This window comes from Podarcis liolepis (assembly GCF_965112155.1).
Source record: "Podarcis liolepis genome assembly, chromosome: 11".
NCBI lineage: Eukaryota > Metazoa > Chordata > Lepidosauria > Squamata > Lacertidae > Podarcis > Podarcis liolepis.
In genome coordinates, this window is record NC_139565.1 from 36,242,229 (window position 1) to 36,270,169 (window position 27,941).

General features: G+C 45.0%; 3 protein-coding genes across 6 annotated transcripts in view; 2 read left to right on the plus strand and 1 right to left on the minus strand.

The window, feature by feature from the left end:
* Window positions 1-27,941, plus strand: part of NSA2 (NSA2 ribosome biogenesis factor) — a 370,209-nt gene that overhangs the window by 309,342 nt on the left and 32,926 nt on the right. The gene's annotated exons all lie outside the window — the stretch shown is intronic.
* Window positions 1,583-27,324, plus strand: HEXB (hexosaminidase subunit beta). The gene is made up of 14 exons (XM_083465348.1): window positions 1,583-2,168; window positions 6,157-6,308; window positions 10,150-10,215; window positions 10,738-10,784; window positions 11,382-11,492; window positions 12,707-12,808; window positions 14,141-14,270; window positions 15,258-15,438; window positions 23,898-23,984; window positions 24,231-24,303; window positions 25,276-25,450; window positions 26,016-26,106; window positions 26,852-26,956; window positions 27,078-27,324. Exons 1-14 carry the CDS (start codon window positions 1,885-1,887, stop codon window positions 27,139-27,141), a joined length of 1,668 nt encoding a protein of 555 aa, XP_083321474.1. The 5' UTR covers window positions 1,583-1,884; the 3' UTR covers window positions 27,142-27,324.
* The window catches only part of GFM2 (GTP dependent ribosome recycling factor mitochondrial 2), a 41,396-nt gene continuing 26,290 nt past the window's right edge, over window positions 12,836-27,941 (minus strand). For 2 of the 4 annotated variants that reach the window (XM_083465275.1, XM_083465273.1), the window contains exon 21: window positions 12,836-13,156. The gene's annotated coding sequence lies outside the window, so the exon portion shown is untranslated. Of the gene's footprint in view, window positions 13,157-26,753; window positions 27,237-27,941 lie in introns of those variants that run through there. The other 2 variants (XM_083465274.1, XM_083465272.1) reach the window with 1 other exon arrangement.

Here is a 27,941-nt window from a genome sequence, read left to right on the forward strand (position 1 = left end):
GTATGGAAACACGTTAGGAGAGCTGCTGATCATAATGGCTAGAAAAGGGGCAAACGTGAAAAATCTGATCTTTACTGAGACCATGTGTTTACTGCTCCAGCAGAATTGTGACTCAGTGCTTACAAATACATTTCCTTGCTTTCGTTTGATCTCTACACCAGCGTTTCCCAACCGCTGTTCCGCGGCACAGTAGTGTGCCGTGGAACTTTGCCTTGTGTTCCGCGTGGAGGCGGCCAAGTCGGGCGGTGAGAGGCGGGGCGGCGGCAGCGAGCACATGCGGGGCTGCGAGCGAGCGAGCTCCCACCATCGCCGCTCGCTACCGGGCCTGCGCATCCGCTCGCTAGTGAGCGGGGAATCCCATCCGCCCCCACATGAGGGGGAATCCCATCCCAGCCCCCGCGAGAGCAGGGGAATCCCATCCGGCCACGCCTCCTGGCCAGCCAATCGGCTGGCTGGAGGGGGCGTGGCTTACCCTTTTTAGGGCCGGAGCAGAGGGGGCTCGCCCTCTCTTCTCTGGCTAGCCCCATCGCCGCTCGCTATTGCCGCTACGAGGTGCCGCTACTGGGCCTGCGCCTGCTCGGCAAGCACACGTGGGGCGGCGAGCGAGCGAGCTCCCACGTCCGACGGCACCAGGCAGGGGCCCTTGGCCGTGCCGGTGCCCACCGTGCCCGCCTCCGCCCAGGAGGGCGGCAAGCAGCCACCGCCACCCCCGCCGCTGCCCGGCAACCGCGCCGCCACCCCCGGCTCCCCGCGGCGGGTGATCGTGCAGGCTTCGACGGGCGAGCTGCTCCGCTGCCTGGGGGACTTCGTGTGCCGCCGCTGCTACCACATCCCATCGCCGCTCAGCCTGCGCGTGCGCGATCGCTGCGCGCTGACGTCATGGGGCGGGGCTTTAATGGTGGTGTGCCGCGAGATTTTTTTTTTGTAAACAGGTGTGCCGTTGCCCAAAAAAGTTTGGGAAACACTGCTCTACACTTTTCATGTAACCTTCCATATTACTTATGTTCATTGCCATAAATGTTCGCAGTCAATTCAACCCATTTCAGATGATCTGAAAGAGCAGAGAAGCCATGTGCAGAAGCAGGGTCGCATTTAGGTTTGATGAGGCCCTAAGCTACTGAAGGTAATGGGGCTCTTCATGTGTCCAGCTGTCCTTTGTCAAGAACAAATTGTCGCTGTTTTTTTGTGCTGAATATATGCTATATGGTAATTTGTGGACCTAATAGCCATTTGCACATAACAAATAGGAGCCTACACAACACAAAACTCTGAAACCTGAAGGTGGTTTTTGTGTGCTTCCTCTGCCTTGAAGACAAGGACTGACCTTTAAGTCAACCTATTTTTGTGCTGTAACCGGCCCTGGGAGCCTTTAGGATTAAGATCAGCTAAATAATAATAATAATAATAATAATAATAATAATAATAATAATAATAATGATGATATTATTTGGAGGGGGGGTTGCCTTCGGGTGCAAAACGCCTTTGGGTTGTCTCCGGGCAAGCCTCGTCTCCACGCCTCAGTGGGGGAGCGGCGCGGGTGGGAGAGAACAGAGCGGCCATTGTTTTGTAATCCGACCTTCTCGAGCGTTCGCCTTTCCTTGGCCTGGGAAGTAGGGTGGCCGGGAGATGGGCGCGGGGGGGGGGGAGCCCCTCTCCCTAAGCACACGAGGCGTTGCCTGGGCTCTGAGTTCAAATTCTGACTGCCTCTTCCTCTCGAGGAGCAACTCTTAGGGGCGGGGACCCTTCCTCCTCGGGGCGTGGAAGTAGGATGAGTAAGGCTTCGGCGCTGGGCGTTGCCGGGGAGAGCCCGGCCCCCTGTCCGTCAGGTGACTGCGGCGGCGGGGAGACCTCGGCGCTCCTCGGCTGCCGGCAGCCAGAGGAGCCATGGAGCTGCTGGCGGTGGTGCTGTGGGTCTCGGCGGCGCTGGCTGCCTCCTCGTCCGCGCACCAGCCGCAGGGGCCGCCCGAAGCCGAGGAGCTGCTTTGGGGCCCGGAGGCGGCGAGGCCGCCGAGCGCGGCTTCCTCCTCCGTCTCGCTCTGGCCACTGCCCCGCTCGCTCCGCGTCTCCGCAGCCCGGCTGCAGCTGGCGCCCAAGCGGTTCCAGATCGTCCACGGCCCGGGCTCCTCGGCGGGGCCGAGCTGCTCCTTGCTGCAAGATGCGTTCCGGAGGTGAGCTGCGGGAGCTTTCGGTTTCAACTCGGGCAGGGCTCCCTCCTCGTACCCCCAGCCCAAGCCGCCCTGCTCTACCTCAGCTCTTGCAAGCTGCACCCTCTCGAGTTGTTTTCTTGTCTTTTCCCGGAAGGGCTGTTGTGTTTTTCTCCCGCGGCTTGTAAAATTTGACAGGGGACGCGTTGACCATGTCATCCATTTAAGAGCATATACATCTTCCCTCCTCCTACCACAAAAAGAAAAATCATGGGAATTGTAGCTTGCATAGAGCTGCAGATATCAGCACCCTAAACAACCCCTTGTGTCTCTTTTAGGAGGTGTGATGTGCTTTAAAGGTGTAGCTTTTAAATTATTATTGAATTTATATACCACCCTATACCTGAAGGTCTCAGGGCAGTTCACAGAACAGAATCAAAATATAAAACCACAAAATATATAATCAAAATAAAACAACAACCCAATAACACCCCCAACCCAACATTTTAAAAGGGCATAGGATGTCAGTCAAATCAAAGCTTAAAAGGGAACGTTTTTGCCTGGTGCCTAAAGGTGTATAATGAAGGCGCCAGGTGAACTTCCCTGGGGAGAGCATTCTAGACAGGGAGCCACTGCAGAGAAGGCCTGTTCTCGTGTTGCCACCCTCTGGGCCTCTCGAGGAGAAGGCACACAAAGAAGGGCCTCAGAAGATGATCTTGGGGGCAGGGTAGGTTCACGTGGAAAGAGGCAGACCAGGATCAGTGTAATATGCTCAAACCATCTTGATCCAGTGAGCAACGTGGCCGCTGAATTCTGCACTAGCTGAAGTTTCTGGACTGTCTTCAAAGGCAGCCCTACGTATAACGCATTGCAGTAATCTAACCTTGAGGTTACCAGAGCACAGACAACAGTAGTTAGGCTATCCCTGTCCAGATAGGAGTGTAGCTGGGCAACCAGCCGAAGCTGATGGAAGGCTCTCTGGGTCTTACCTTCCGTGGTGAGATGTGTCCATTCATCTCTTTTGTTACTAACATTCAGAAGCAATTTGAAAATGCTTCTGTTCACCAAGGCAACTATATATACCATATGTGTTGTTGTGCTGCTTGGTTGTTTGCAGTCCTAAGATCTTTTGGGAGGAAGGCCAGGATAGAAATATAATAGATAATAAAAGAATGACACAAAAAACCCTGACATAAGAAAAAAATAATTGGCTACCCTTAAGTTGAGAGAGAACCGTCCTTTAAATGAAAACAGATGCAAGAGGGGGTGGAGCTCCTGTACCTTTGAGTGTTTGTGTATGTAGGCAAGGGAAATCTCACTGTAACAGCATCTCTCTCACCTGTAATACTTTGCCATGACAATTTGCACCTGCTCCAAATTCTCTTGCCTGGATAATTTTTAAAGGGACAGGATTCATGCCTCTCTTCCATCTATTCACTGAGTCCTAAGCTCTTTGGGAAGGAAGGGCAGGATAGAAATCTAATCGATAATAAAAGAATGACACAAAAAACATTGACATAAGAAAAAATAATCAGCTAACCTTAAGTTGAGACAGAACCGCCCTCTAAATAAAAACAGATGCAAGAGGGAGTGGAGCCATTCTTACCTAATATGAATAGCTGGAGGATCTGTTCTCAACAGTAGAGTTGCACAGAATATTTTTTATTTTCTAGCATCAAAAATGAAAAAAGAGCTTATACAAATTTGGTGTCGGAGGTATCCATTGTTCTTCAGTGAGCCACCAACCACCACGTTCTATTTTGTTAACCTTACTTGCTCTCTTCCCTTTTGAATGGGTAGTTGGAGAGTACCGTAATTGCTGCTTGGATAACCTAAGGGCATCAGCTGAAATGATACGAGTCAGTATCTTTTGACAGGATCAAAGTTTCTTTAGTTGCCTCTTTCACCATAGGATAAATAATGGTCATGTAAACAAGAACAGGGTTGTCGTGTACTGGCACAGAGATAGGTGTGCTTAGATTCATTGGCTACGCACGGCAATGAATCTTGTGTTGAATGATGGCCAGTGTCATGTGAATTATTCAACAAAATGAGCAAACACTAGTACCCTAAGCACTGCTGTTTATACAAACAAGGAAATAATCATCCTGATGAAGTAAAACAGTGGCTTTCAAACCTTTTCTTTTTTATTATTTAAAAAATTGCACTTTATTGGTTTACAACACATAGTTTAAAGTATCACAAACAAGGAAGTTCTCCTTCCTAATACAGTAGATATAGTCACAAACACAAGGCAGTTAGGGAAACAAAATGGACAATGTTTTGGATTGTGGATCTTGATCTTGAGTGACTTTGGTAGACCTAATGTGGAAAGTTGTCAAGATCCATTACAACTGGACCAGGTTTGCGTTGTTCAGACTTGCCATGCTGTGGCAATGTTGGTACATCATGGAATGGTTTGTTCTTAGGGAGCACATCCCATTCAAGCAGCATGCTGTCCAGACCTTATAGCCTGTCCTTGTTTTCCTGTGTAAATGGGAAAGTGCAAGCCCAACACAATTGTGGGATTGCACATTCCCATGGAATATTGTGAAATTTCTGTCTCCCAAGAAAGATGGACCTTTGGGGAAGGGCTGTGGCCCCAGATCCCGTCTACAGAATCTCCACGTAGGACCATGAAAGACTCTTGTTTGAAACCTTGGTGAGCCACTGCTATACAACCAGGGGCAGCCCAAAACATTTTACCACTGTAGGAAACATCTTGCTGCTCACACACGCACACACACACACACACACACACACACACACACACACATCGCCTTCCTGCCTGCCACAGATCAGGGCCTTTTTGCCCCCACTGCCAACAGCCTTGTACCCTTTGTACCCTCAACTGAAATACAGTGGTACCTCGGGTTAAGTACGTAATTCGTTCCAGAGGTCCGTACTTAACCTGAAACTGTTCTTAACCTGAAGCACCACTTTAGCTAATGGGGCCTGCTGCTGTTGCTGCGTCGCTGGAGCACAATTTCTGTTCTCATCCTGAAGCAAAGTTCTTAACCTGAAGCACTATTTCTGGGTTAGCGGAGTCTGTAACCTGAAGTGTATGTAACCTGAAGCGTATGTAACCCAAGGTACCACTGTAGTTTTAATCATAATTTCCCTGAAGCTGCACCCACGCTGCTGTTATGATGCTGCGGCAGCAGTGAGGGCAAGGCACTGTGGCAGCAGTGGCACAGGGGAAGCCTCAGTGGGGCTGGTAGTGGCACAGTGGCAGGGAAGGGCAGGGGTCAGATCTGCTTCCCGAAGCTAATTGCTTCACCCAGCTTCATGCATATGGGGTGACAGCACTGAGCCCAGGCAGAAGAATGATTTGACTCTGTTTAAGAAGGCCACTTCTAGTGTTCCCGTAACCTTCTCGGTGAAACTCCTGATAAAATTTTAGGATTGTCCAGAAGGCAGCTTGAAAATCTACTTGTCTAAACCATCCTAGTGAGGAGTTATTTTTTCAAAATATGTGAAACCAGCTTGAATATTTTCATCCACGACATACTGCTATGCTGACCGACACATGGGTTTGCAAAACATGCCCATCCCTCAATTCACACTCCGTATCAACTTGAAGTCAAGATGGGGTTTAAAAACTGCACTCATCCTACTTGTGGTTTCTGTAAGCCTGTGTAAGGAAGCATTTCTATAAATCAGGGATTGCTAATCTTGTGCCTTCCAGATGTTGTTGAACTCCCAAACCTCATCAGCACCAGGCAGCATGGCCAGTGATCAGGGATGATGGGAGTTGCTATCCAGCAACATCTGGAGGATCATAGGTTAGCCAAGCCTGATAGGAGCTCAGTCGGTAATAAATGTAGTCAAACTGGAATACATGGGTGTAGCCAAGGAGGGACAGGGAGGGGCAGCTGCTCCCATCAATAAAAATACATAGCAAACTTAGGTTCCCCTCCCCCCCAACAAAAGACCTGCCTCCCCTAACAAAGATCTTGTTGGAATATATAGATTTATGCTGTGCATAACATCTTTCTGGGTTCACTTCCAGGTACTATGAATACATATTTGGGTATTCCAAATGGCAGAATGCTGATGAGACGAAACCTCTTTTGGAAACGGAGCTATCTTCGCTTCAGGTGATTATTACTTCAGAAGATTCTGAATGTGATAAATTTCCCAGCATCGCATCTGATGAATCTTGTAAGTATCTGATGGTGTAAATGTGTGTAGCGCCTTCTTCCTTCCTAGCTGTGGATTAATTACAGTGTTCTATTGACCAGGGTGGGGAAACTCTGGCCTTCCAGATATTATTGGACCCCCTCCTCCAGTTCCCATCATCCTTATTGACCATGCTAATTAGGACCGATAGGGTTGAAGTCCAACAACATCTGAGAGGCTATAGGTTTCCCACACCAGATCATCTTATTTCTTATACCGGTTTGTCTTGTAGAAACTTGGTTTTCCCCCCTAGCACACACAGCTGGCTATAATAATGAACTTTTATCCTGTGAGTAATTGAAGAAAATAGATTGACTCAGTTAAAAATAAAAGTCTTGAATATGTCTCACTGGTATTAATATCTGTACTGTATTCATAATTCATTTTGATGCATTTCCCCCCAGCAACCAAGATTGGTTGGGGTGCTAAATTATGGGTGTGGAGACTTGCATTCTGGAAAATCAGGGACAAATGCCTGACACTTGTTGGTGCTTTATGGAGTAATCCAATATATACCCAGCCACATCGCTGATTCTTCCTCATCAGTTGAAACTGAGTACACCTGTGTAACTGGAAGTTTAGAAGAACACAGGTGGAGCCTCCACAGAATATTTTAGCATGGAATGCTCCTGTTCAGTGTTCCAGCCCTGAGCCATTCCTTCTTTTTAAATTCTCTTTTTTTTTTTTTTTGCCCTGAACAGTTTGCATTCCATAGTTAATGACCACACTCAATCCTAATTAGGCTATTTTGGGGTCCCCTGCTGAGGGTTTGTTCTAAACATCTTTTGTAATTCTGGGAACCTTCAGGTTCATCCAGACCTGATGCGGCTTCCTTCTTTTGAATGGTTTGTGTTGTTTTGATTGCATAAGAATACACAATTGAGTAAGTTTTGGAGATAGAGGCAATTATATGCATTGGGCTGTCTTGGGATGGGTTTGTTTGTTTTGTAAAAAGCATATCCTTTGTTTTTATGTTCATTGCTTTATCGAAACTGTTGCATGTTTTATTTCATAAGCTCCCTGGAGAATGTGATCCAAATGGTGGTCTAATTTTTTAAAAAAATTAAAATTGATTTGTGTTATAGTGATGGTTGCTATGAGATAATGAGAAAGTCCTGACTTCCAGATTTTGGATAAATAGTGATGATTCTACTGATTTAAATATAGGAGGAGTGTCTTGCAAGTTCTGAAGGTGCTTGTTTACATTTTCCTAGTTTTCCTGTGTTCACAGGAATGGGGCATATTTTGAGGACGGCTATACGGGAGCAGGGAGAAACTGTTTGTAAATATTGCAGAATATTTGTAGGCGTGCTGTGCCTACTGGATATATATGATGACCCTGAGCCAAAGAAAGTTTGTCACAGAAATGCCATTGAAATCAATAGGGTGTCAGAATTACTGGCTTTCTGTGGACTGGAGCTGCTGAGAGCAGAAATACAGGAAGGCAGGGGCTGCCTCTTTGGAAGGTTCTACTCATTTCAGTTCTCCTTTTCCTTGGCTTAGTCATCTAATGTTGTTTGTGGTTACTGTCAGTCTCAGGGGAGGGCACTGGAAGGGGAATCTCAGGTCCTCACCCAGGGCTTTGAAGCAGACAAAGGCAGCACAAGATAGTTGTGCTGCTTTTCCCTGCTCCAGAGCCCAGCAGGATACAAAACATTCCCCTCCCTAATAGTTTATGCAGACTTGGGCTGCTTCTCCCTGCTCCATGTGTGCATTCAGCTTTACGTGCTTGGCAGTTAAAATAAAATAAAATAGGGGGTGGAAAAAGACTTCGGCAGTCCCACCCACCATTGCACTCAGTGTGTTTGGTTTATATGCGATTTTGGCTTTAGGCACGATTCCCAGGACATAGGTCCCATGTAATAATAATAATTTTTATTTATACCCAGCCCTCCCCAGCCAAGGCCGAGCTCAGGGCGGCTAACAAGCAATAATAAAAACAAGTTGAATGAATACAACTTAAAAACAAGATTAAAATACCACATTAAAATATGGCCTCAGCACAGGAGGAGAAAGGAAAAAGAAAGAGGGGGAGGGAATCAAATTGGCTCCAAGCCAAAGGCCAGGCAGAACAACTCTGTCTTACAGGCCCTGCGGAAAGAAATCAGATCCTGCAGGGCCCTGGTCTCGTGAGACAGAGCGTTCCACCAGGCCGGAGTCAGTTTTGAAAAGGCCCTGGCTCTGGTTGAATCCAATCTAACTTCCTTAGGGCCTGGGGCCACTAGGGTATTGCTATTGATGGACCTTAAGGTCCTCCGTGGGGCATACCGGGAGAGGCGGTCCCGTAGGTACGAGGGTCCTAGGCTGTGAAGGGATTACAGTGTGGCATGAAGGGCTGGGACAGCAGCAGCAGGGGGTGTCTTCTCCTGATGGGCTGAGCTTTGGAGCAGGAAGGGTGGAATTGAACCAAACAGTTGAACCAAACCTGCTCCAGAGTACTGGGGGAGCCCCCAGAACAGATTTAGGGGGGACATTGGTGGAGGAGAGGTGGAAAATGTTCCGTTACGCAAAGAGAAATCCTTGCACTGATGGAACCAGTTACTTAGCGCTAAGGAGCCAGTGTCATGTCGTGGTTAGAGGGTCGGACTAGGACCTGGGAGGCAAGGGTTCAATCCCCACACAGGCATGAAGTTCACTGAGCGGCTTTGGGCCAGTCATTCTTGTGTTTTTATATTCTGTCGGAAGCCGCCCAGAGTGGCTGGGGCAACCTAGTCAGATGGGCAAGGTAACAACAATAACAATTTCTGCACCCATTTTTGCCTCTAGCCCCCAGAAAAGAATGTAGCCCTCAAGCTGAAAAAGGTTCCAAATCTGTTTTAAAAGATCGCTAGCTGCGCAGATGAAATGGTGTTTGGCTTATTTTAATTGAGAGGCATGCATCATCATGACCCTTAGGCAGCCAAGAGTGATGGTGCATCCTTCTCTGTGACGCAGGAAGGAAGCGATTTCTAAAATAACGGCACACTCCCACTTGCAGTTTTGTTCAGCAGCGTGGCTGTTTTTAAGGAACTGCTCAGAGTAGGCTTGCACAACTTCATAGCCCTCTTTGTAGCCCTATCAGAGCTTTTGCTGCTGTTAGTGCAGAAACGGAGGAGTTGTTAAGCAGCATTCAGGTGGCTGCAGTATGTGGCTTGGGATGCTGTGTTGGGGCCACAAGTAATGCAGGCCTGACTTGGAGAAATCCTTATTCCCACAAGTCTTTTTATAGTTACATGAAGACCAGAGGTGCACTAGAATTAATTTTCACCTTTCCTTAATTGCCAATGGTCAGCTTTACTTTAAAAGGGCACATAGGACTTAAAACGACTAGTTTATTGTGTTGCAATCCAACCCCATAGGTTTGGATCCTAAGGTTAGCCAACCTAGGGAGTTCCTGCCACACTGGCCACCCAAAAGCTTCTCTAGAAGACTTGGGGGCCCTCTTGAACAATGTGGGGTGGGTAGAGGAACGTTGCCTGAGATTGGGCTTAGATCCTGATACAAATTAACTTGCAGAAGTTAATGAAAGGAAAATTTCCTATGCCCTCTTTTCCCTGCAACCTTCCAAACACCGCCCCATGTTCTCTGGAGGGGGGGGGGCTCTTGAACAAGCTTTTCATGGGGCAAGATGGTTGCTGAAAAGGAAGGAGAGGATGGCTGAACTTCCATCCGAGAATGTATTTTCAGTTCCAAGCCAGAGAGTGCTTAAGACACCCTGACTTCATTTGGATCCAAGCAGCCTTTGTGCAAGACTGCTCCCAAATTCTTATAATTGGTTGTCTTTATAAGTAAACCGATATTTTCATTACTAAAACTCATATTTAATTGTCATTTGCTCTTAAAGATCAGCTCCAGGTATCAGGACCTACAGCTGTGCTGAAGGCAGACAAAGTTTGGGGAGCGTTGAGAGGTGAGTAATGAAAGGTCTTCTCCTTCCATCAGGCCCACTCAACAGAGGGGGCTCCCTTCGTGTTTCCAGTGGCTCAGGGGTGGGAGTGTTGGCCCAGGAAACGGCATTCTCCGTGGCACCCCCCTAAGTTGCAGAATTCAGCAACTTACAGTCATGGCTGAAGCCGGATTGGCATGGCCTGTTTTCCAGTGGCGTGTGTTGTAATCTGGGATTACAAATTTTCTCGTGTAAATCAGCCATAAGTGGTTTGTGTGTTAGAGATATTTAATCAGTGGCGGCCATCATCTTATCTTTATGACTCAAAACGAAAAAGGGTGGAGCTTCTCCAAACATTTAAAAAGTGGTGATAAAAAAGCAAACATTCCCTTGGAAGGCCAGCCTAGAAGCTAAGTTAGAAAAAAGTGCTAGTCATTCGTGCTCTCGGGTTCTTGGCACTTCCGTGGAACATCCAAAGTAGCTGTTGGATGACATCCATTTTACTTTGCCAATTATGTTTACAGTTCAATCTGTTTTGACTTCCAGGTTTAGAAACATTCAGTCAGTTAGTAAATGAAGACGACTATGGAAGTGTGAGTATTTCTCTTCATGGTACACTGGGCTAATTTGGAGTTTCCCCCAAGTTTGGACTTCAGCAACTGCTTATTAATTTTTTCAGGCTGCTCTGTGTCCAAGTTTGCCTCAGAGACTGTTTGGAAGCTGCGGTGTACCAGGTGGTGGGTACCAGCAGCAGATTAATTCTGTTCTGCAACATCTGCCCTGGCTTGCTATATCCTTGCTGAAATAAGTCCAGTTGCCTGTTTTGACCAGGAGCTAATAGCTGACTGCATGGCTACATCTGCATGTCAGACCATAGAACTGGGATTCCAATGTCATATTCTGCCCATTTTCATTTCAGATTCTAATTGCATCTCTTTTTCTTAAATGTATTGCACTTTGAATTATATGGAATACAATAAAATACAATAAAAAGCAATAAAAATATTATTAAAAACCATACAGCATCACACACCACAGTGAATTACAGTTGCTACCACAGGTAGAAAAATCATTAGTTTTCAAGTGGTCCTTGGTGAAAAAGAGTTTGGGAGCTGTTGCTACAGTATCATATCACAAAAATTAATTTGGGAACATGTTGAACCTTCTCTTCCTCTCTTATATTTTAATAGCTGTTTGTCAATGAATCCGACATTACTGACTTCCCAAGATTTGCTTATCGAGGGATCTTGATTGATAGCTCAAGGCATTTTCTGCCTTTGAAAACTATCCTAATGACTTTGGTAAGTTGGCAATCAACATGCTCTCCCCCGCCTGTCTTCCGCTACTGTGGCAAGTTTAAATGAAGCCACCTGTTTCCTTAGCAAGAAAAGGATTAAAGTTCAAATCAATTGAAATACGTGATACTAATAGCCTTGTACTTGGTGTTGCTCGGGAATTCTGGGAAGCAAAAACATCAACCCAGTTTTGTAATTGGTGGCAAAAATCAGCCAGGTGGGAGAATGGCTGTGTTCCTTGTTGCTGACTCTGAAGTAGTACTACTTTCAGTCCATTGTTTGAATCAAATCCCCCCATGGAAGTTCACACACCCCTTCTCTCCTTGACAGCCATTGAGTCTCATCCCTAACATCCCCCCCCCCCGACTGACTAGGGTGGGAAATGGTCAGGAGGCTGAGGAAATCATGGAAAATCAAGGCACAGCCACCTTCTGAGTGGGGCTTCCTTTCAGTTCAGCATATTTGTCCTTTCTGGGTCAAGGATAGCTATTTCAAGCACCTGGGTTTTACTCAGTGCTAGGAAACGGGAAGTGCTTACTCTAAATGTCTGTGCCCTCCCGCCTCAGCCTACCGCAGTATCTGGAAAAAAGGACCTTGAATGCTTGCTTTAGCGACTATATTACTGCCACCAATTACAATCTTCTTCTTTACTGGCTGCTTAGTAATGGAACCATGGATGGTGAGGAACAAAGAGCATTGCAGTGGCACTTCCTTAACAGCAGATTTAATGTACATTTATTTAGGATTGGGGGTTAAGGCTTCACCTTGTTATGGTGTTTCAGAATAATGTAGGTGTTGGAGAAGCAATAGTAAGGTCATTTTACTCTGATTTATGTAGGGTTGCCATATTTCAAAAAGTAAAAAAACCAGGACACCCCAAAAGTTGTTGAGCTTTTCAGGAAAAACCGAAAGTTGTTGAGCTTTTTTAAGACACCAAAGCAGTTGACTTTTTATTTTATGAAAATGCAAAACAAAAAACCCCACCACGCTTTCTGTTTACTTCCTGAAGATTCAGGATAAACAGCCGACAGGACGTCACTTCCGCCTTTGAAATCCCAGTATTGTTTGGAAGTATGGCAGCCCTAATTAATGGCACTGAAGAACACAGTTACGGGGTGGGGGGAAGACTTTGCTAAGTGCTCTTTAAAAATCCCTCTTTAAAAACTACTTGCCTCTCCATGCAGGATACCTAACTGAAACACCATATTTTTTTCTCTTAGGATGCTATGGCATTTAACAAGTTCAATGTCCTTCATTGGCACATTGTAGACGACCCTTCCTTTCCTTATCAAAGTATCACATTTCCTGAACTGAGTCGCAAGGTAAGTAAATGGTCCTGTAGAACATTCTGAAAATTTAGTGCCCAATAAATTTATTGTTATTTTAATAAATAGCCTTTTCCATACATGAGTCTATTACGTTGTATTAGTTGTTGTTTAAAAGTCATAATACAAGGAAGAGGAACCTGTGGCTCCCTGGATATTTTTGGGCTTCAAACCCAATCAGTCCTATCCAGCATTACCAATGTTCAGGGATGAAAGGAGTTGTACTCTCAACAGCTTCTGGAGGCCCAATGGCTCCCAGTCAGTGGGAAAATGAGAAAGTTCTTGGCGCAGACAGTTCACTGGAATAGCATTGTTGCACCTTTCTGAGAGGTGACCATGTTAAGTCTGTTGGAACAGATGCAACAAAGAGTCAGTGAAACATTGAAAGCATGGAAGGCGCACCTGGGGGAGTCAGATCGCTGCCTCTGGCTCCCTAGCAGCTCGGCACTTTGCAGCCCGGCTCCAAGAACACCACTGTAATGGGCTGCTGATTTTTCAGATTCATTTCCTTTGGGAAATTTAAAATGGCGGAGAAGGGACAGGACAACACAAGAAAGAACAGAGAAGAAAGGAAACGAAGAAAGTGGGCAAAAATGGCAGCGAAATATATAAGAAACATTATATAATGTACCCGGTATATCTTGGATTCAAGTTTCTTATAAATCTTAGCACCATTTTGAGACTTTGCCTATTTTTTGCTTTCTGGAGCAAGCTTAAAATTAACAAAATTTTGATTAAAAGTTGCAAGCCCTATGAAATGTGTGTGTGTGTGTGTGTGTGTGTGTGTGTGTGTATTCAAAGGGCTTGCAACTTATATATATATATGACATTTCAGATTGTTCAGTCACCTAGCTACTTTCCCCATGGTTGGTACCACCTCCTAAATCTTAAGGACATAAGTGGAGCCCTTTTACATCAGATTGAAGGCCCACCTAATCCAGCATCCTGTTTTCCCCAGGGGACAACAGTTCAGGTTAAATATCCAAATAGTCTTGGTGATTCCCGCTTTTGCTTTGTTTTCTCAGTTTGCTTTATATAATATACTGGCATGGGCTACTATTTTGAACCAGTTGTCACCCAGGCCTTTGTACAACATTATCCAGCCTTGGAACAACAACACTGGCCAATACCAGCTTCAGACTGCATCTGCAAAAGTGCAGGCTTATCCCCCAGATGGGGACACTGAAAGTACTCAAAAGCTAGACTACACTGCCAGTAGTCCTTGGGTGCTGTAACACGACCCTGTCAAGTGTAATCGGCTCTTCAGCCTTACTGGCATATTCTTGGCATCACATTGTAAAAGAACGACATGTGTGGACATTTTCACAGGGGGCCTATTCACCCAATCATATTTACACTCCCACTGACATCCGTCTGGTGATAGAGTATGCTCGGTTACGGGGGATTCGAATTATCCCGGAATTTGACAGTCCAGGACATACCCAATGTTGGGGGAAAGGTAAGATGCATATTATTCTGAAATGCTATTGATACTGTAAACATGTAGGAACTGGCTTTAGTTGGGTGTATTTATGTTTTTTTCATTTTATTTTATTTTATCCACTTTGTTCTTATTTTCAAGATGCTTCTATTATTGCTATCGTATTCATTTTTATTGTATTTGCATTGTTATTAACTGCCTTCAGCACCATTTAATAACAAAAGGTGGAGTATTGAACCTACTATAGGAAGTAGTCCAGCCGAAGGATTTCACCCTCCCATTATGAAGAAAGGAAAAGCAATTGAGTGCAAGTACAGATTTATTGCGAAGTATAATTTAATTCCAAAACAGTTCAGTTTTCACCATTCTACATATAGCTTAACTATATGTTTCAGGGTTTTTGAGATTGGCCTTTAAATATATAACCTAGAAATGGGTTGAACCTCTTAACGTTGTTGTGATAAATCTGCCTTTGTACTATATTGCTGATCAGTTTTTATTTTTGTTCTGACATCTAGTAAAATAGTATTGTAAACTGTCATAGCTTAGCATAGCATACTTAGATAAATTGACCAATGGTCTGCCTTAGGATAAGGCAGCTTCCTATGTTGCTAGTATGGACAACATTTCTAACAATTCCAATAATAAAAATGTAGGAAATGGGGGGCGGGGGGGGGGAGTATTTAGTAGGGAAGCAAAATGTTTAGTAGCCCAGAATGTGAAACAGAAAGTGCTAATCTCTGGAATAAAATGACAAATCTGGCAAGTGAATCCAAACCTCTTGTGACTACTGGTCCATACTTTTCAGAATCTGATCTTCTATAGAACGCTGCAATTTTTAAAAGCTTAAAAAAAAAAGTGTTCTTGACCACATTGGGGGGGGCATGTATTTTAGTTCTTGGAATTGTTTTTAAAACAAGCATAAGAATGCAACTTTATATGGTGCAGCAGCAACAACAAATGCACCTTTCAAAGCTAATCTTGTTTTGATGTATTTTATTTTAGGACAAAAAGACATCCTGACACCGTGCTACAATGGAGCGCATCCGAGTGGGTCTTACGGGCCTGTAAACCCCATTTTGAATACAACATATGATTTCATGGCTAAATTATTCAAAGAAATTGGCAGTGTATTTCCGGATGATTATATCCACTTGGGAGGAGACGAAGTGGACTTCAGTTGTTGGTACGGTATAACATGAAGAGTCGACATTGCTTATTCACCTGAAATCTGTTGAGTTGGAAACTGTGACAGGAAAGGTAATAGGATAGGCAAGGATCCTTCAAGCCCTTCAAGTGTGGCTCTCCCTCCCCCACCCCCACCCCCCACCCGACTGTAGCCCGTTGCACTAGATTGGGGTCCATGTTCCTCCAAGCTTGTGGCTTGTTAGACAAAGTGGACGGTTGTACAATGGTGTTGTACAATAAATTGGAGGGGTGCAGCTGATTGTACAGTGGACGCTCGGGTTGCAAACATGATCTGTGCAGGATGCACGCTCGCAACCCACAGCATCTGCAACCTGCAGTGGCGCATCTGCGCACGAGTGGGTTGTGATTCGGCGCTTCTGCACATGTGCAAAGCGTGACTTAGCGCTTCTGTGCATGCGCGACAGCCAAAACCCGGAAGTAACCCGTTCCAGTACTTCTGGGTTTCGGCGGTCCGTAACCCAAAAAAACGCAACCTGAAGCGTCTGTAACCTGAGGTATGACTATATAGTGGGACTTGCCAGTGGCTCACATTGGATGAACTGAATCCTGGTCTGGGTGTGGCTAGCAGATTGGGGAAAGACTTTGCACAAGGCAGCCCTACATGGCTTCTGGCTACCTTAGAACTTCTGTGCCTACTGTTGAAAGCGGAAGAATTGCAATACTGGAGCAGACTACTGGTCCATCTAGCTCAGGGGGGTTGATACTCATTTTTACCCCAAGAGCAAATTCATCATTGACCAGCCCTCCAGGGGCTGCATGTCATTGGTGGGCGTGGCCAAAATTGCAAACCAGCTGAAGGGGAGGAGGAGGAGGTTGTTGCCCCCTCCCCTGCTCATCTAATGGTTGATTTGATTATTGGGGAGAGGATAATCCCTTAAACTGTTGGGCTGGGAGAGGAGAGGTTTAAGCCTCTCCACCCAACCCAAGGCTTTGTCTGCTTTAACCTTTCATTTTGCTGCTACTGTCTTGGGTGGCCAGAAAAATAAATTGTCTGGGCAGCCAGATGAAGCCCCTGGCAGGAGGTGAACTACTGCTCATCTAGCCCAAGAGCCTTTCCAGAGCCAGTAGTTTGGATCACTTCATTAAGTAGGGCATGGACTTGCTAGCATTTGATAGATGCTGGGAAGAGCAACGTCAAATCTTAATAGAGAGAACAGCTTCAGTGTTTGGTTAAAGCACAGCAGGCATGTAGAAGCTGTGCCCCATAAAGATAGATAGATAGATTTATTGCGGCCATTGGCCCATATCGAAAACAATACATCAGAATTTATCCACAAACCATACAGTTTAAACAGTTCCAAGTTAAAACACCCATATAGAACCAATTTTACTTCAGTTAAGTAAACACTATACACAATAAGCTCCCTCTATGTAAACCGCAGTTCAGATCCATCAGATTTTGGGGGGGGTGTACGTCTTAGTTCTGGCACTTATTGATGGTTCTTAAGATTAGCTAAGCTGTCAGAGACAAACAGTGATCCATTTCTCCTCTTTTGAAATAAAACATTAATCAGGTATCTAGCGACTGCAAGGGATCTACTTGTATCTTCGTCATTTAATAAGTATATTATTTGGGCTTCCTGAGGACCGTCAGCAATTCTCGATAAATATGGGGCCAGAAACTTGGACCGTGCAGCCGAATGTAATGGACAACAGAAGAGTATATGATATAATGATTCTATAGATCCACTTTTACAGTCACAGAGGAGTGAGATCTGTCCGTTGGAGAGTCTATTACCCAACACGTTTGGTGGGAAAACATTAAATCTAGCCTTTATAAAGGCATACCTGTGCGTCACCACAGATAAGGTAGTTAAGTAAGATGGAAGTTCCGTTGGTGGTGTTAAGCCAAGGTTTATCGGCGAACAGGTGCCACCACCTGTCGCAATATTAAATTGTAAATCCATCTCCTCTAATTTGTGAGTTATAATTCTTTTGGCAGAAATTAAATCCAATTTTAATAGTTCAGATGGAGATAGTCCTAGGGACACAAGTTTCCCATGTATTATTTTTGCCCAGGGGCTAGGGAAGACATCTCTCCAGAGACACTGTATCAAGTGGAGATTTGGAAGTTTATGCCATAATGCCAACCAGTAACAGAGGATGCATTTCCATAATGTGGTTTCTAGAGATGTAACATTTAGTTCCAGTCGTATAGCAGTATTGCTTACACACCTGGGTAATTTTAGCAAAGACTCTCCTCCCCGAAGGGGAGGGGAGGGGTTGTGGTCGGGGCTCGAGCTCCGGCTAGCAGGGGGCGTGGCCCCCTGCTGCCCACTCACCTGGCTGGCGCTCACGCCCCCTCGGTGGCCATCCAACCGGGGGCCACGGTGGGGGCGTGTTCAGCAGCATTTTGCTGCAGCGCCAGCCTTCCTCCGGCCTCATTCTTCCTTCCTTCGCCCCTATTGCTTACACACCTGGGTAATTTTAGCAACCTTCTTAAAAGCTGGTTTTGGATTACCTCCAAATGGGTTAGCTTAACAAAGGACCCCCATAATGGGATTGCATATGCTATTGTTGCAATCACCTTTGCCTTGAAAACTTTTAACACTGATGGAATATGGAAAGCCCCATCTGAAAAGAAAAAACGCAATAACGCATAGGAAAGGGCTTTAGCTCTGTTTAATACATATGCAATATGGGCCTTCCAGCCCATGTTGTGTTGGAGAAAGACTCCCAAGTACTGAAATTTAATGACTTGGTCAATAGCTATTCCGTCTATTCTCCAATTATAGGTTTTTCGACTCTTGGTGAAAATTAGGACTTTGGACTTAAGGTGGTTAATTGTAAGAAAATTTGAGTTGCAGTAAACATCGAAGATTTTTAATGCCCTCCTGAGGCCGACTCTTGAAAAGGATAGGATCACTGCGTCGTCTGCGTAGAGTAGAAGTGGGCAACGATATTGGGCAAGACGGGGGGGGCGTGGATCGTTTCTTGAGACTCTATCAGAGACACCCTCATATCACTTATAAATAGATTAAAGAGGGTCGGAGCAAGGATACATCCTTGACGAACACCTCTATTGATAGTTACTGGATTTGAGAGGTCTCCGGCCGGAGTGATTCTCACCCTCGTGGCCGATCCGTCATGCAATTTAGTTATTAGCCACAAAAGTCTTTTGTCTATTCCCCATCGGGCTAATTTCCTCCAAAGTAATCCTCTGGGGATGCTGTCAAAAGCGGCCTTTAAATCAATAAAGGCTGCACAAAGTTGGCCTCTATTTGGGGCGGAATATTTCCGGGCAAGGTGGTATAAAACTAAGACCTGATCAACCGCTGACTGATTCGGTCTAAAACCAGCCTGTTCAGGCCCAATCAGGTTGTTCTCTTCGGCCCACTTAGTAAGCTTAGTTAACAAGAACCGTGCATATATTTTCCCAATTAATGACAATAAACTGATATTCCTGTAATTTCCCGGATCATCTGTCGAGCCTTTTTTATAAATTGGAACAATAATCGCATCCTTCCATATTCTTGGTACCTTCCCACTGTTATTTACGGCATCAAAAGTAGCGGTCAGGATTTTCGCCCACCAGTCTGCATGAAGTTTTATAGCTTCCCGGGACTAGGTCAGGACCGAGGGCTTTTCCGATTTTAAGATTAGAAATGAGTCCGTGGATTTCTTCTGGGTCAGTGGGTGGCCAAAGAGGGAGCTGCTCATAGACTCCATCGATTGTATTAATATTAAGGTCTGGTAAGGCAAAATAGTTCCTTAAAAAGGATTCCCAAATTGGGGCAGGAATAACTGTTAAGGGGTATCTTTTAGATTTTCTGTTAACCAACAGCCATAATTTTCGGGAATTACGGGTGCTTGAGGCAGCTATAAGTGCTTGCCAGCGGTTCAGTTGCCATTCCTGTTTGGCCTTTTTTTGCACATATTTATAAGCTGATTTTGCCTGATAGTACTCCTTGGGGAGCATACTCGCCCCTGAGGATTTGTAATCATTATAAATAGCACAGAGATGTTGTTTGGCTTGCTTGTAATTTCGGTTAAACCACGGTGCACCTGTCTTGGAGTGGGCCCAATTTGCCTGGTGGGTTGGAACAGTAAAGAATGATGTAAGGTCATTCAACAGACTGGCAAATAGATTAATAGTTTGATCGTGATCATATGAAGTTTTGCCAAGGGCTGAATAGGTTTGTATGCTCTCCTGCTGAAAAATTCAGAATATTTTTGAGCCTGCGTTACAGACCACTTTAAACCCTTCACTCGTAATGCCGTATTAATACCCTCTACCGGGTTTTCTGTGTTAGTATCTAATTGAGTTGGATGACTGTGCTCGTCCCCATGCCAGTCTAGAGCAAACGTAGCAGCAAGTGGAAGGTGATCACTATACTGAATATTGTCAATCTTAAAAGAGAGCTTTCGAAATCAGGTCACTCGAGGCTAAAAGGTAATCTAGTACACTGTTTGATTTTATGCCTAGGTGGGTATACTCCCCCGGTATATCAGGAGGGCAGCAGCCATTCAGGGGTATTAAGTTTAAACGAGTAGCCATATGGTAAAGAAGTACTCCAGCCTCGTTTACTTTAGAGTCTTTTGAGGCTCTCCCTAAGGCATGTCTCAAATCATAATTGTCGAGGCATGGAGCAGTCCACCATTTAGCTTTAGTTAAGTCGGCCCAATTTGCTGCTATACGTGCGTTAAAGTCACCACCAATTAAGGATTGGCTATTGGCATATTTGACTCGGCATGATATTAAATGATCTTCTAATATTTCCCATCTATCATGCAGTTCAAGGGACGAACCCCCTGGCGGGAGGTAGACATTGGAGATTAGCAGTGATACTTTTCCCCCCGACATCAACCCGGATAAAGCATAGGGGGGAGCAGTCAAAACTAATGAAAATTTGAAATGCAGCTTCAGTGAAATACCAATTACTAGACCACCTTTCGGCCGTCCTCCTTTCTGGGAGGGATAAGCTGGGAGAGATAATAGGTCGAATCCGTTTATGACAATTTCACCCTCCTCCCAAGTTTCTTGCAATAGAATGATATGAAACGAGTTGATATACGACTGGAAATCTGGGTCACATTTTTTTCCTACGCCAGCCAGCTATGTTCCAACAGAGGATCGATATTGGTGGTTTTCTGGGTTGTCCGACTAACCGTTATTGTGGGGGGCTCTTATGCGGCCAGGACGCTCCCTTAAAGAAGTCCGTTATTTTCCTTTGCTGAAAGTTATCGTCCTGGTGTGGTGAATCTTTTGCTCTGGTGCGCACCAGTTGTGAGGAGTCTTTTACTCTAGTGCGAGCCGGTTGTGGCACGATCGAATCACGAGGGCCAGAATTTTTGGGGGGCAGAAGAGAGTTAGCATCCTGGTGGGTAGAGATAATGATTGGCGTTTTTAGCTGTCGGGCCCAACTAGGCTCTGAAGAGGCTCCTGCCAAGTCTGCTGGAGCCGTCCTTTTTGGGGATCTAACCAAAACACTTGTGATCATTTGATTTATATGTCCTGCTGGGTCTTCAGTCCACTCTGTGGTGACTCTCGACACTGTAGCGTCTTCCTCACGTAATTGTTGGATTTTTGGTGGACAAGAATGCGCTGGAGAAGCCTGACTTGGAGTGGCCACTACCGTCTCAGGTCGTGGATGGTCTTCGATGTATGTTGATTCCAAGTCCGGCATGGAGGGATGAAGGGACAACGATTTATCCAGGGGGGAGTTATCCTGAGTTCCATTCTTTCCATTCTTTGATCGGTTAATCACGGAGGGAACAGATAAGTCTATTAGAAGCAGGGATGAGTTACCAGCGTGTAGGGGAGGAGAAGAGTCTGCCTCCAGCAGTGAGACCTTCCCATCCAATGCAGAAGGCACCTTATATGCTGGGTATTGGGGAATTGTTGATTCCACCACCATGGGGCATGGCACCGCTAAATTAGAGTGAGTATTATTCGTCGAAACTCCATTGCAGGCGATACTTAATAGCTGAAGTTTAAGTAAGTCTAGCCTATTCATAATTTCTTGTTGTTCCCTCGCTGGTAACTCACCAAAGGAGGCAATAAGCTCTCTTTCCTCCTGGGGTGTCAAAGAGTTACTGGCACAATCATAGTGTTTAGTTATAGGAGTGGAGGTATTTTGGGACTGGCCCAGGCATGGGGTGTACAGCTCAGCCCTCTTTTGTGGTTCAGGACGGGAAGGTAGTACTGTCTCCTTGATTAATCTCTCCGATAGGAGGGGTCTAATTATGGAATCCATGAAGACTCTCGTTGGAAAAATGCCATGACTATTCAAAAACACTTTTTGCTTAATAATAAGAGAGGGGATTTTTGCAGAGTGGAAAGCCAGCAACATTCTCTGATATCTGTTCTGGTGGATTAATGGAAGCACAGCACAAAGATCTATTTGTGATGTCTCGAGTTTAGAAGCCATCTAAGGTGCTCTTTAGTCCCTTGTAGCGTTGCCCAACTTGGGTCCCTTTCCCGGAAGGTTAGGGAAATCTTCCTTGGATGTAGAGTCCGGGATTGGCGATTCAGTGATGGGTTGAGATTGTATTTGTAGTTCTTCATGCGATCTGTGTTAGGTGGCGCTTTCTGCCGGCACAATGGAACATCTACTGCCCCATCTTGGGCTGTCTGTACCGGCTGGTCATCCAGTTTTTGCTGAAGGCTATGCAGCTGAGAGGATAGGCCGTCAATTCTCTTAAATATACAGTTTAGAGTTCTAATTATTAGATGGAGTTGCTCACAACCTGTGCAGTCCGCAGATTCGGCTACCAACACCTCCTTCGGATAGGGACCATCCACATTTGTGTTATCATTAGCTTTTCCAGTTTGTAGCGTCTCAGGGGCCTCATCTTTTGATGTTGTTTCAAGGGCAATTAGAGGATCGAAACGATTTTGAATTGCTATTGAGTAGATACATTCCTCGGGGCCTCTCCCACCTTTAGGTGAACCCTTCCTTGATTGCTTAGGCCTCGGAGAGGATAATGCCTCGTCAGGGTCTCTTGGGCGTTTTCCATGGCCCATAAGTCAATTTTGCAGGGGAACCGTCGTAAACACTGTGCTGGGGAGCTCCTTAAATCCTTTAGTCTTCCTCACAGGAATACTGCCACTTCCAGGAGAGTGGTGCCGTAAAATTACTCATGGTAAGGCAGCCAGTTCAAGCCTCTTCCTTCCCCTCTTCCTTGATCCTAGGATTTTTGAAACAGCCCGGTTCCAGCAGTCGGGCTAACTTCACTTCGCAATATGCAGTAAGCTAAAAACTAAAAGGAAATAGCTGGTCGACAGGACAGAGGATTTATGCCCAGGAGAACCTTTCACTTATCTCTCCCGGTTAGGGAGGCGGCGGCAGCCGTGGCGGCGAGTCCGGGGGGTCAGAACAACCCAGATAAAACAAAAATAACACAAGTGGAGAGATATTAAAAGACAGCCAGCACCGCCAGCAGATCATTAAAACTCTCGGATAAAAACAAAGGAGGATAAAACCGCTTAAAACCACTTAAAACTTGGATGGGGGTAAACGAAATTACTTGGTAACTACCTTCGTCGCCATATTGGATCGGCAGAACGCTGTGCCCCATAAAGCAAAACACAGCCAAAGTGATAGACGCTGCCCCCCCCCTCTCTCTTCTGGAGCCTACCTGGTACAGCAACCACAAACAGGTTGCCGTACATGTGAGGTAGACAGTGTCTTAGCTTGTTGGATCACAAATCTGGCCATTACCATGGCTTACAACCACTGATCAGCCTGCCTCCGTGTATTTATTATCCTATGCCAGTTACAAAATCTCATCATAAGCTGACTTTATCTGAATTACTTGGTTTTTGTTCCTCTTGCTCTTCTATCGTGGAGATGCAGGGTCACTGCCAATACCTCAAGGTCCGCCTCTCCCCGTATGAACTGACCCAGACCCTGTGCTCATCTTCTGAGTCCCTTTCTCGTGTGCCCCCGCCATGGGAGGTCCGGAGGGTGGCAACATGAGAACAGGCATTTTCTGCAATGGCTCCGTTTGTGGAATGCTCTCCCCAAGGAGGCTTTCCTGGCGCCATCCTTACATATCTTTAGCTGCCAGGCAAACTCTGTCCTCTATTACCAGGCCTTTGGCCTTTAACTACCTGTGGGTTGTTAGAAGCGGGCAGGATGTTTTTTAATGCATTCCTTTTTTAATGTATCCATGTGGGGGTTTTTGTCTGTCTGGTTGGTTGTAAGTTGCCCTGGGTAAGATAAAGCAACTAACAAATTTAATAAATAGTAATCATTTAGTTATTGTTTATTTTTCCTTCAGTAAAGCCATTGTCTGTGGCCATCCTCTGCCAGATATTTCCTATTCATAAGGGGTGAGAGTTCTGAATGAATGCATATTGGAGGATTCTGGTGGTCAGTGGGTAACATGTTATTTCCTAGTAAGTCTTGGTACAAAATCCCATTGGTACTTCTGTAGTATGCTGCTGATCTTGGCAAGAAGCATAATTGTGTTTTCTCTCTTCCCTTATAGGAGGTCCAATCCTGATATACAAGAATTCATGAAGAAGCAAGGGGTTTGGTTTACCTATGCTAAACTGGAATCCCACTATGTTGAGAAGTGAGTTTCTCTTTCAGGCAAGAGCCTGCTTATTGGCTGTTTGCACACAATGTCTAAACCATGGTTTAGTAAGCCATGGTTTAGTAAACCATGTCCTTGCATGCTTTAAAGTAGATCACAACCACAATTAGTGCTGGTAACTTGCTGTTCTTAATCATTTGGAGCCAATCATGGCTGAAATAAGGGGTGTAAATGAAACAAGTAAATAGCAAGTACATAACATCTTTAAAATATTATTACTACTAGAATATTGGAGATGGTGTCTTCTCTGAACAAGAAATCCATAGTGTGGCAGGAAGTCTTTGATCATGGAGCAAAGGTAAGGACCGAGAGATGATCTGTGCTGTTCTGCGAAAACTTGATTTTCATGTGCTAGAGTAACCCAGAAGACACCTGTAGCACTATCTGAAATGTTTAAGCCTTTCAGAATTGTGTGATCTGATCTAAGGATCAATTTCATCAAGGCAATATAAGAAGCAAATACATTATAAGTCAAATGTAATAGAAATGTGACTGTCCTGTATATTTCAAATGTACACACAATATGATGCTGGAAAGGTGACATACCATATGTGGCTGTCTCATAGCTTGTGCCTTTCTAAAATTGCATCAGTCTTGTAGAACTTAATATGCCAAAGCAACCCTTAAAAAGGCAGACTCTCTCTAAGCCTGCTGTTTTTATGTTAAGGTTAATTATTTTAGGCAGTACCAGTTAAGTTTCTTTCACCATTTCATCTTAGCATAACTAAATGCTCTTGGCAAACCAGTCACACAAGTGGAACATGCAACACTAAATTGCTGTGGATTCTCATCTCTTACATGCGTGTTTCTGTTTAGCCTACCAGCTTGCCAGCCTTCTTTTCCACAGTACTTTAAGTTGTTGGTGGGGAGGAGGGGTTGAGCAAAGCAGCAGCCCAAGTGGTTTGATCACCTGCTTGTATTCCTGCCTTGACCTCCTCCAGGCTTGACAGCCCTGTCTCAGCCATCTGTATACAGTCATACCTCAGGTTAAAGTAACTTCAGGTTGAGCGTCCACATATTAGGATTTCTAAGAGGCTTCTGTGAAATCTTGTCACTGGGGTAATTGCAAAGATGCTATAATTACCATGGAACAAGTTGATGTCACACCAATAAGTGGACAAATCCCAATGGGACTCGATATGAGTGACGTTAGTTTTCACATAACCGTATCGCATAACCTGGCATGCTACTATCTGCATATGCTTTGGAGATGCGTGTAGCTGAACAGATTGTTTTCATGCTGTCTGAACGCTGTTTTTGATGTATTCAGCTACAGTCAGACACAATAGTTGAAGTGTGGATTGGGACCTTGTATAAAGAAGAGTTAAGAAGAGTAACCAAAGCAGGGTACAGCGCTATCCTGGCAGCACCATGGTACCTAGACCTCATTAGTTACGGCCAGGACTGGAAGAAATACTACAGCGTGGAGCCACTAGACTTCCTTGGTTTGTAGTTTCCTTTTTCTTTGAGCGTTATCCAGGCATTGGTTCCAGTGGGAAAGTTGCATGGCCTTGTTGCTGTGACTCCCAGTTTTAATGAATGATAAAATTATATTCCTGTACACTCCTCCATACTCTTATTTCACCCAAGTTATCTCCCCAGTTTGTTGGTGGAGATGGCATTCTATACTGTTAATAAGGGGAGACAAATTATTGGTGGTGGTGGTTTTTTAAAAAATGAACTATTTCCTTTTTATTGATTTCAGTTCTGGCTGCAGGGGAATGAACTTTGTCACTGAAGTAGAGTTAAATAAAAGATAGTGAGCTTATAAATACAAAGAATATTACTATGTTTGGTCATATGGGCTTTTAATAATAATGTATAGGCTGCAACTCAAATCATCTGGATTTATTTTAATAGTCATGACATTAAGATTTGGTATGACTTAATTAACACCTAATGACTATTTCCACGATACTCAACTTGCAAGTGTAAAATACTGTACCTGTATCAGACTGAGCCTGCTTTTAAAGGAAGACACAAGCCAATACTACTTTTCCTTAAACACAGGGTGGCAATCCCAGAAAGAGTTGGTGCTTGGTGGAGAAGCCTGTCTTTGGGGAGAATATGTGGATGCAACTAATCTCACACCAAGACTCTGGTATAGTTAATCACTCACCTGATATTTTTTTCCAACAGAAATGCTAACCATCTTGATCTAACCTTATTGATACTGACATCTGACACAACTATGCTTGCATCATGATTTTTAAACTTTACTTTCCCAAGTTGTCTTCCTCCCTTCTTCTTAATTCTGTCTATATTAGTGATTGGCATAGTTCCCACTTACCCATGGATACTGCATGACACTCGGGTGTACAAAGGCCAGCTGAAAAAGATGGCAAGGCTCTTGCTTTTTACGAAATGACCAGCCTCAGCTGGTAACAGAAAAGTGAGGTTTCCTTGGAGTGACGCCCCACCCCCTCACCTGCCTGCATTGAGTTCCTGATCAACCAGCCGAATTGCAGAATTCAAGGCTGCAGTATGTAATTTAGTGCAGCCTTCTCTAGATGTTTTGGACTACAAATCCCATCAGCCCCGGCAAACACGGTCAATAGGCAGGGATGATTAAAGTTGTTGTTTAAAAGTCCTGGAGGCCACCAGCTTGAGGAAGGCTGAGGTTGTGTGCCACTTTTAATATTACATCTCACTGTTTTGCTCTCATTTTGCACAGAACAATGCTGTAACGTGGTGTGCTTGATAAAACAATCTGCCCCCCCCCCTTAAGAAATGGAGTACTGGCATACGTTCATGTTGCAAATACTTTTATTTTGCATGGACAGTAACCAATTTATATTTAAATTAGATTTTATTTTTTAAAAAATTGTCTTCTATTCATATTCCAGGCCTCGGGCAAGTGCTGTTGGGGAGAGACTCTGGAGCAGTGAAAATGTAACTGATATTGAAGATGCTTATAACAGGCTTAATGAACATCGTTGCCGCATGCTCAGGTAAGTGATACAATCTAGTACAGCAGGTACAATCCCATCAATAGTGGAGGTTTCTTACATCAAAACTTGGAAGTTTATTAATCTCAAAAGGCAAAGCAAGTCACACTTCTCTCCCCCACAGGCGTGGAATAGCAGCGCAGCCTTTGTTTACTGGATACTGCAGGCACGAAGCAAGAGACCCCTAACAGCTGTAGGAGGACGTTGCCAGAAGTGCCTTTTGGGGAGAAAAACCTGCACATTCCTATTGCATACTGCACTGGAGCACTCTCATTTTGAAATGCTGAAATTTAGAGGAGGTTAATTTCTTATAGATGTGGAAAAAATAAATGATGTTGAACTTTTTAAGAGAAAGTAGCTCATTCGAAAAAGGAACCTGTGTGTATGTGTTTGTTGCAGATGGCTGGGCTTGATCTACATGACTTAAAAGCTTGGGCCAAAGAAATGGGTGGAGAATTATTGAGGCAAGGACACTATAATTCAAGGGTTAGAATGCATATAATAAGGAACTTGTTCCTCTGAGTAGGGAACATAGCATACACATTTGTCATTGTAAATTACCGTATTTTTCGCTCCATAAGGTGCACCTAGTTTTTAAGAGGGGGAAATCAAGAAAAAAAATCCCCCCCAGCCCCAAAGAGCAGCGTACAGGCTGCTCGCAGCCTCTCCCTGCCAGAGGGGTTGCGCGCGGCTATGGCACAAACCAAGACAGTGAGCAGGATGGATCCCGCTCACTGTCTTGGCTTGTGCCATAGCCGCGTGCAACCCCTCCGGCAGGGAGAGGCTGCGCGGGGTTTAAGCCATAGCCCCGCGCAGCCTCTCCCTGCTGGAGGGGCTGCACGTGGCTATCCCTGAAGCCTTCCGAGTGCAGTGCAGCTTCCCGCTGCGCTCCTCAGGCTTCGGGTTCCTTTTGCTGAAGCCGGGAGAGCAAGACTCTCCCGGCTTCAGCGAAAGGAACCTGAAGCCTCCGGAACGCAGCGGTAACTCG

What these genes read in the sequence shown, in the direction of transcription:
- HEXB (XM_083465348.1), top strand. Translation starts at nt 1,885, where the DNA reads ATGGAGCTGCTGGCGGTGGTGCTGTGGGTCTCGGCGGCGCTGGCTGCC. An exon ending in GGAGCCACTAGACTTCCTTG is followed by an intron (nt 25,451 to 26,015) that starts GTTTGTAGTTTC and finishes CCTTAAACACAG; the next exon opens with GGTGGCAATCCCAGAAAGAG. An exon ending in CATCGTTGCCGCATGCTCAG is followed by an intron (nt 26,957 to 27,077) that starts GTAAGTGATACA and finishes TCTCCCCCACAG; the next exon opens with GCGTGGAATAGCAGCGCAGC.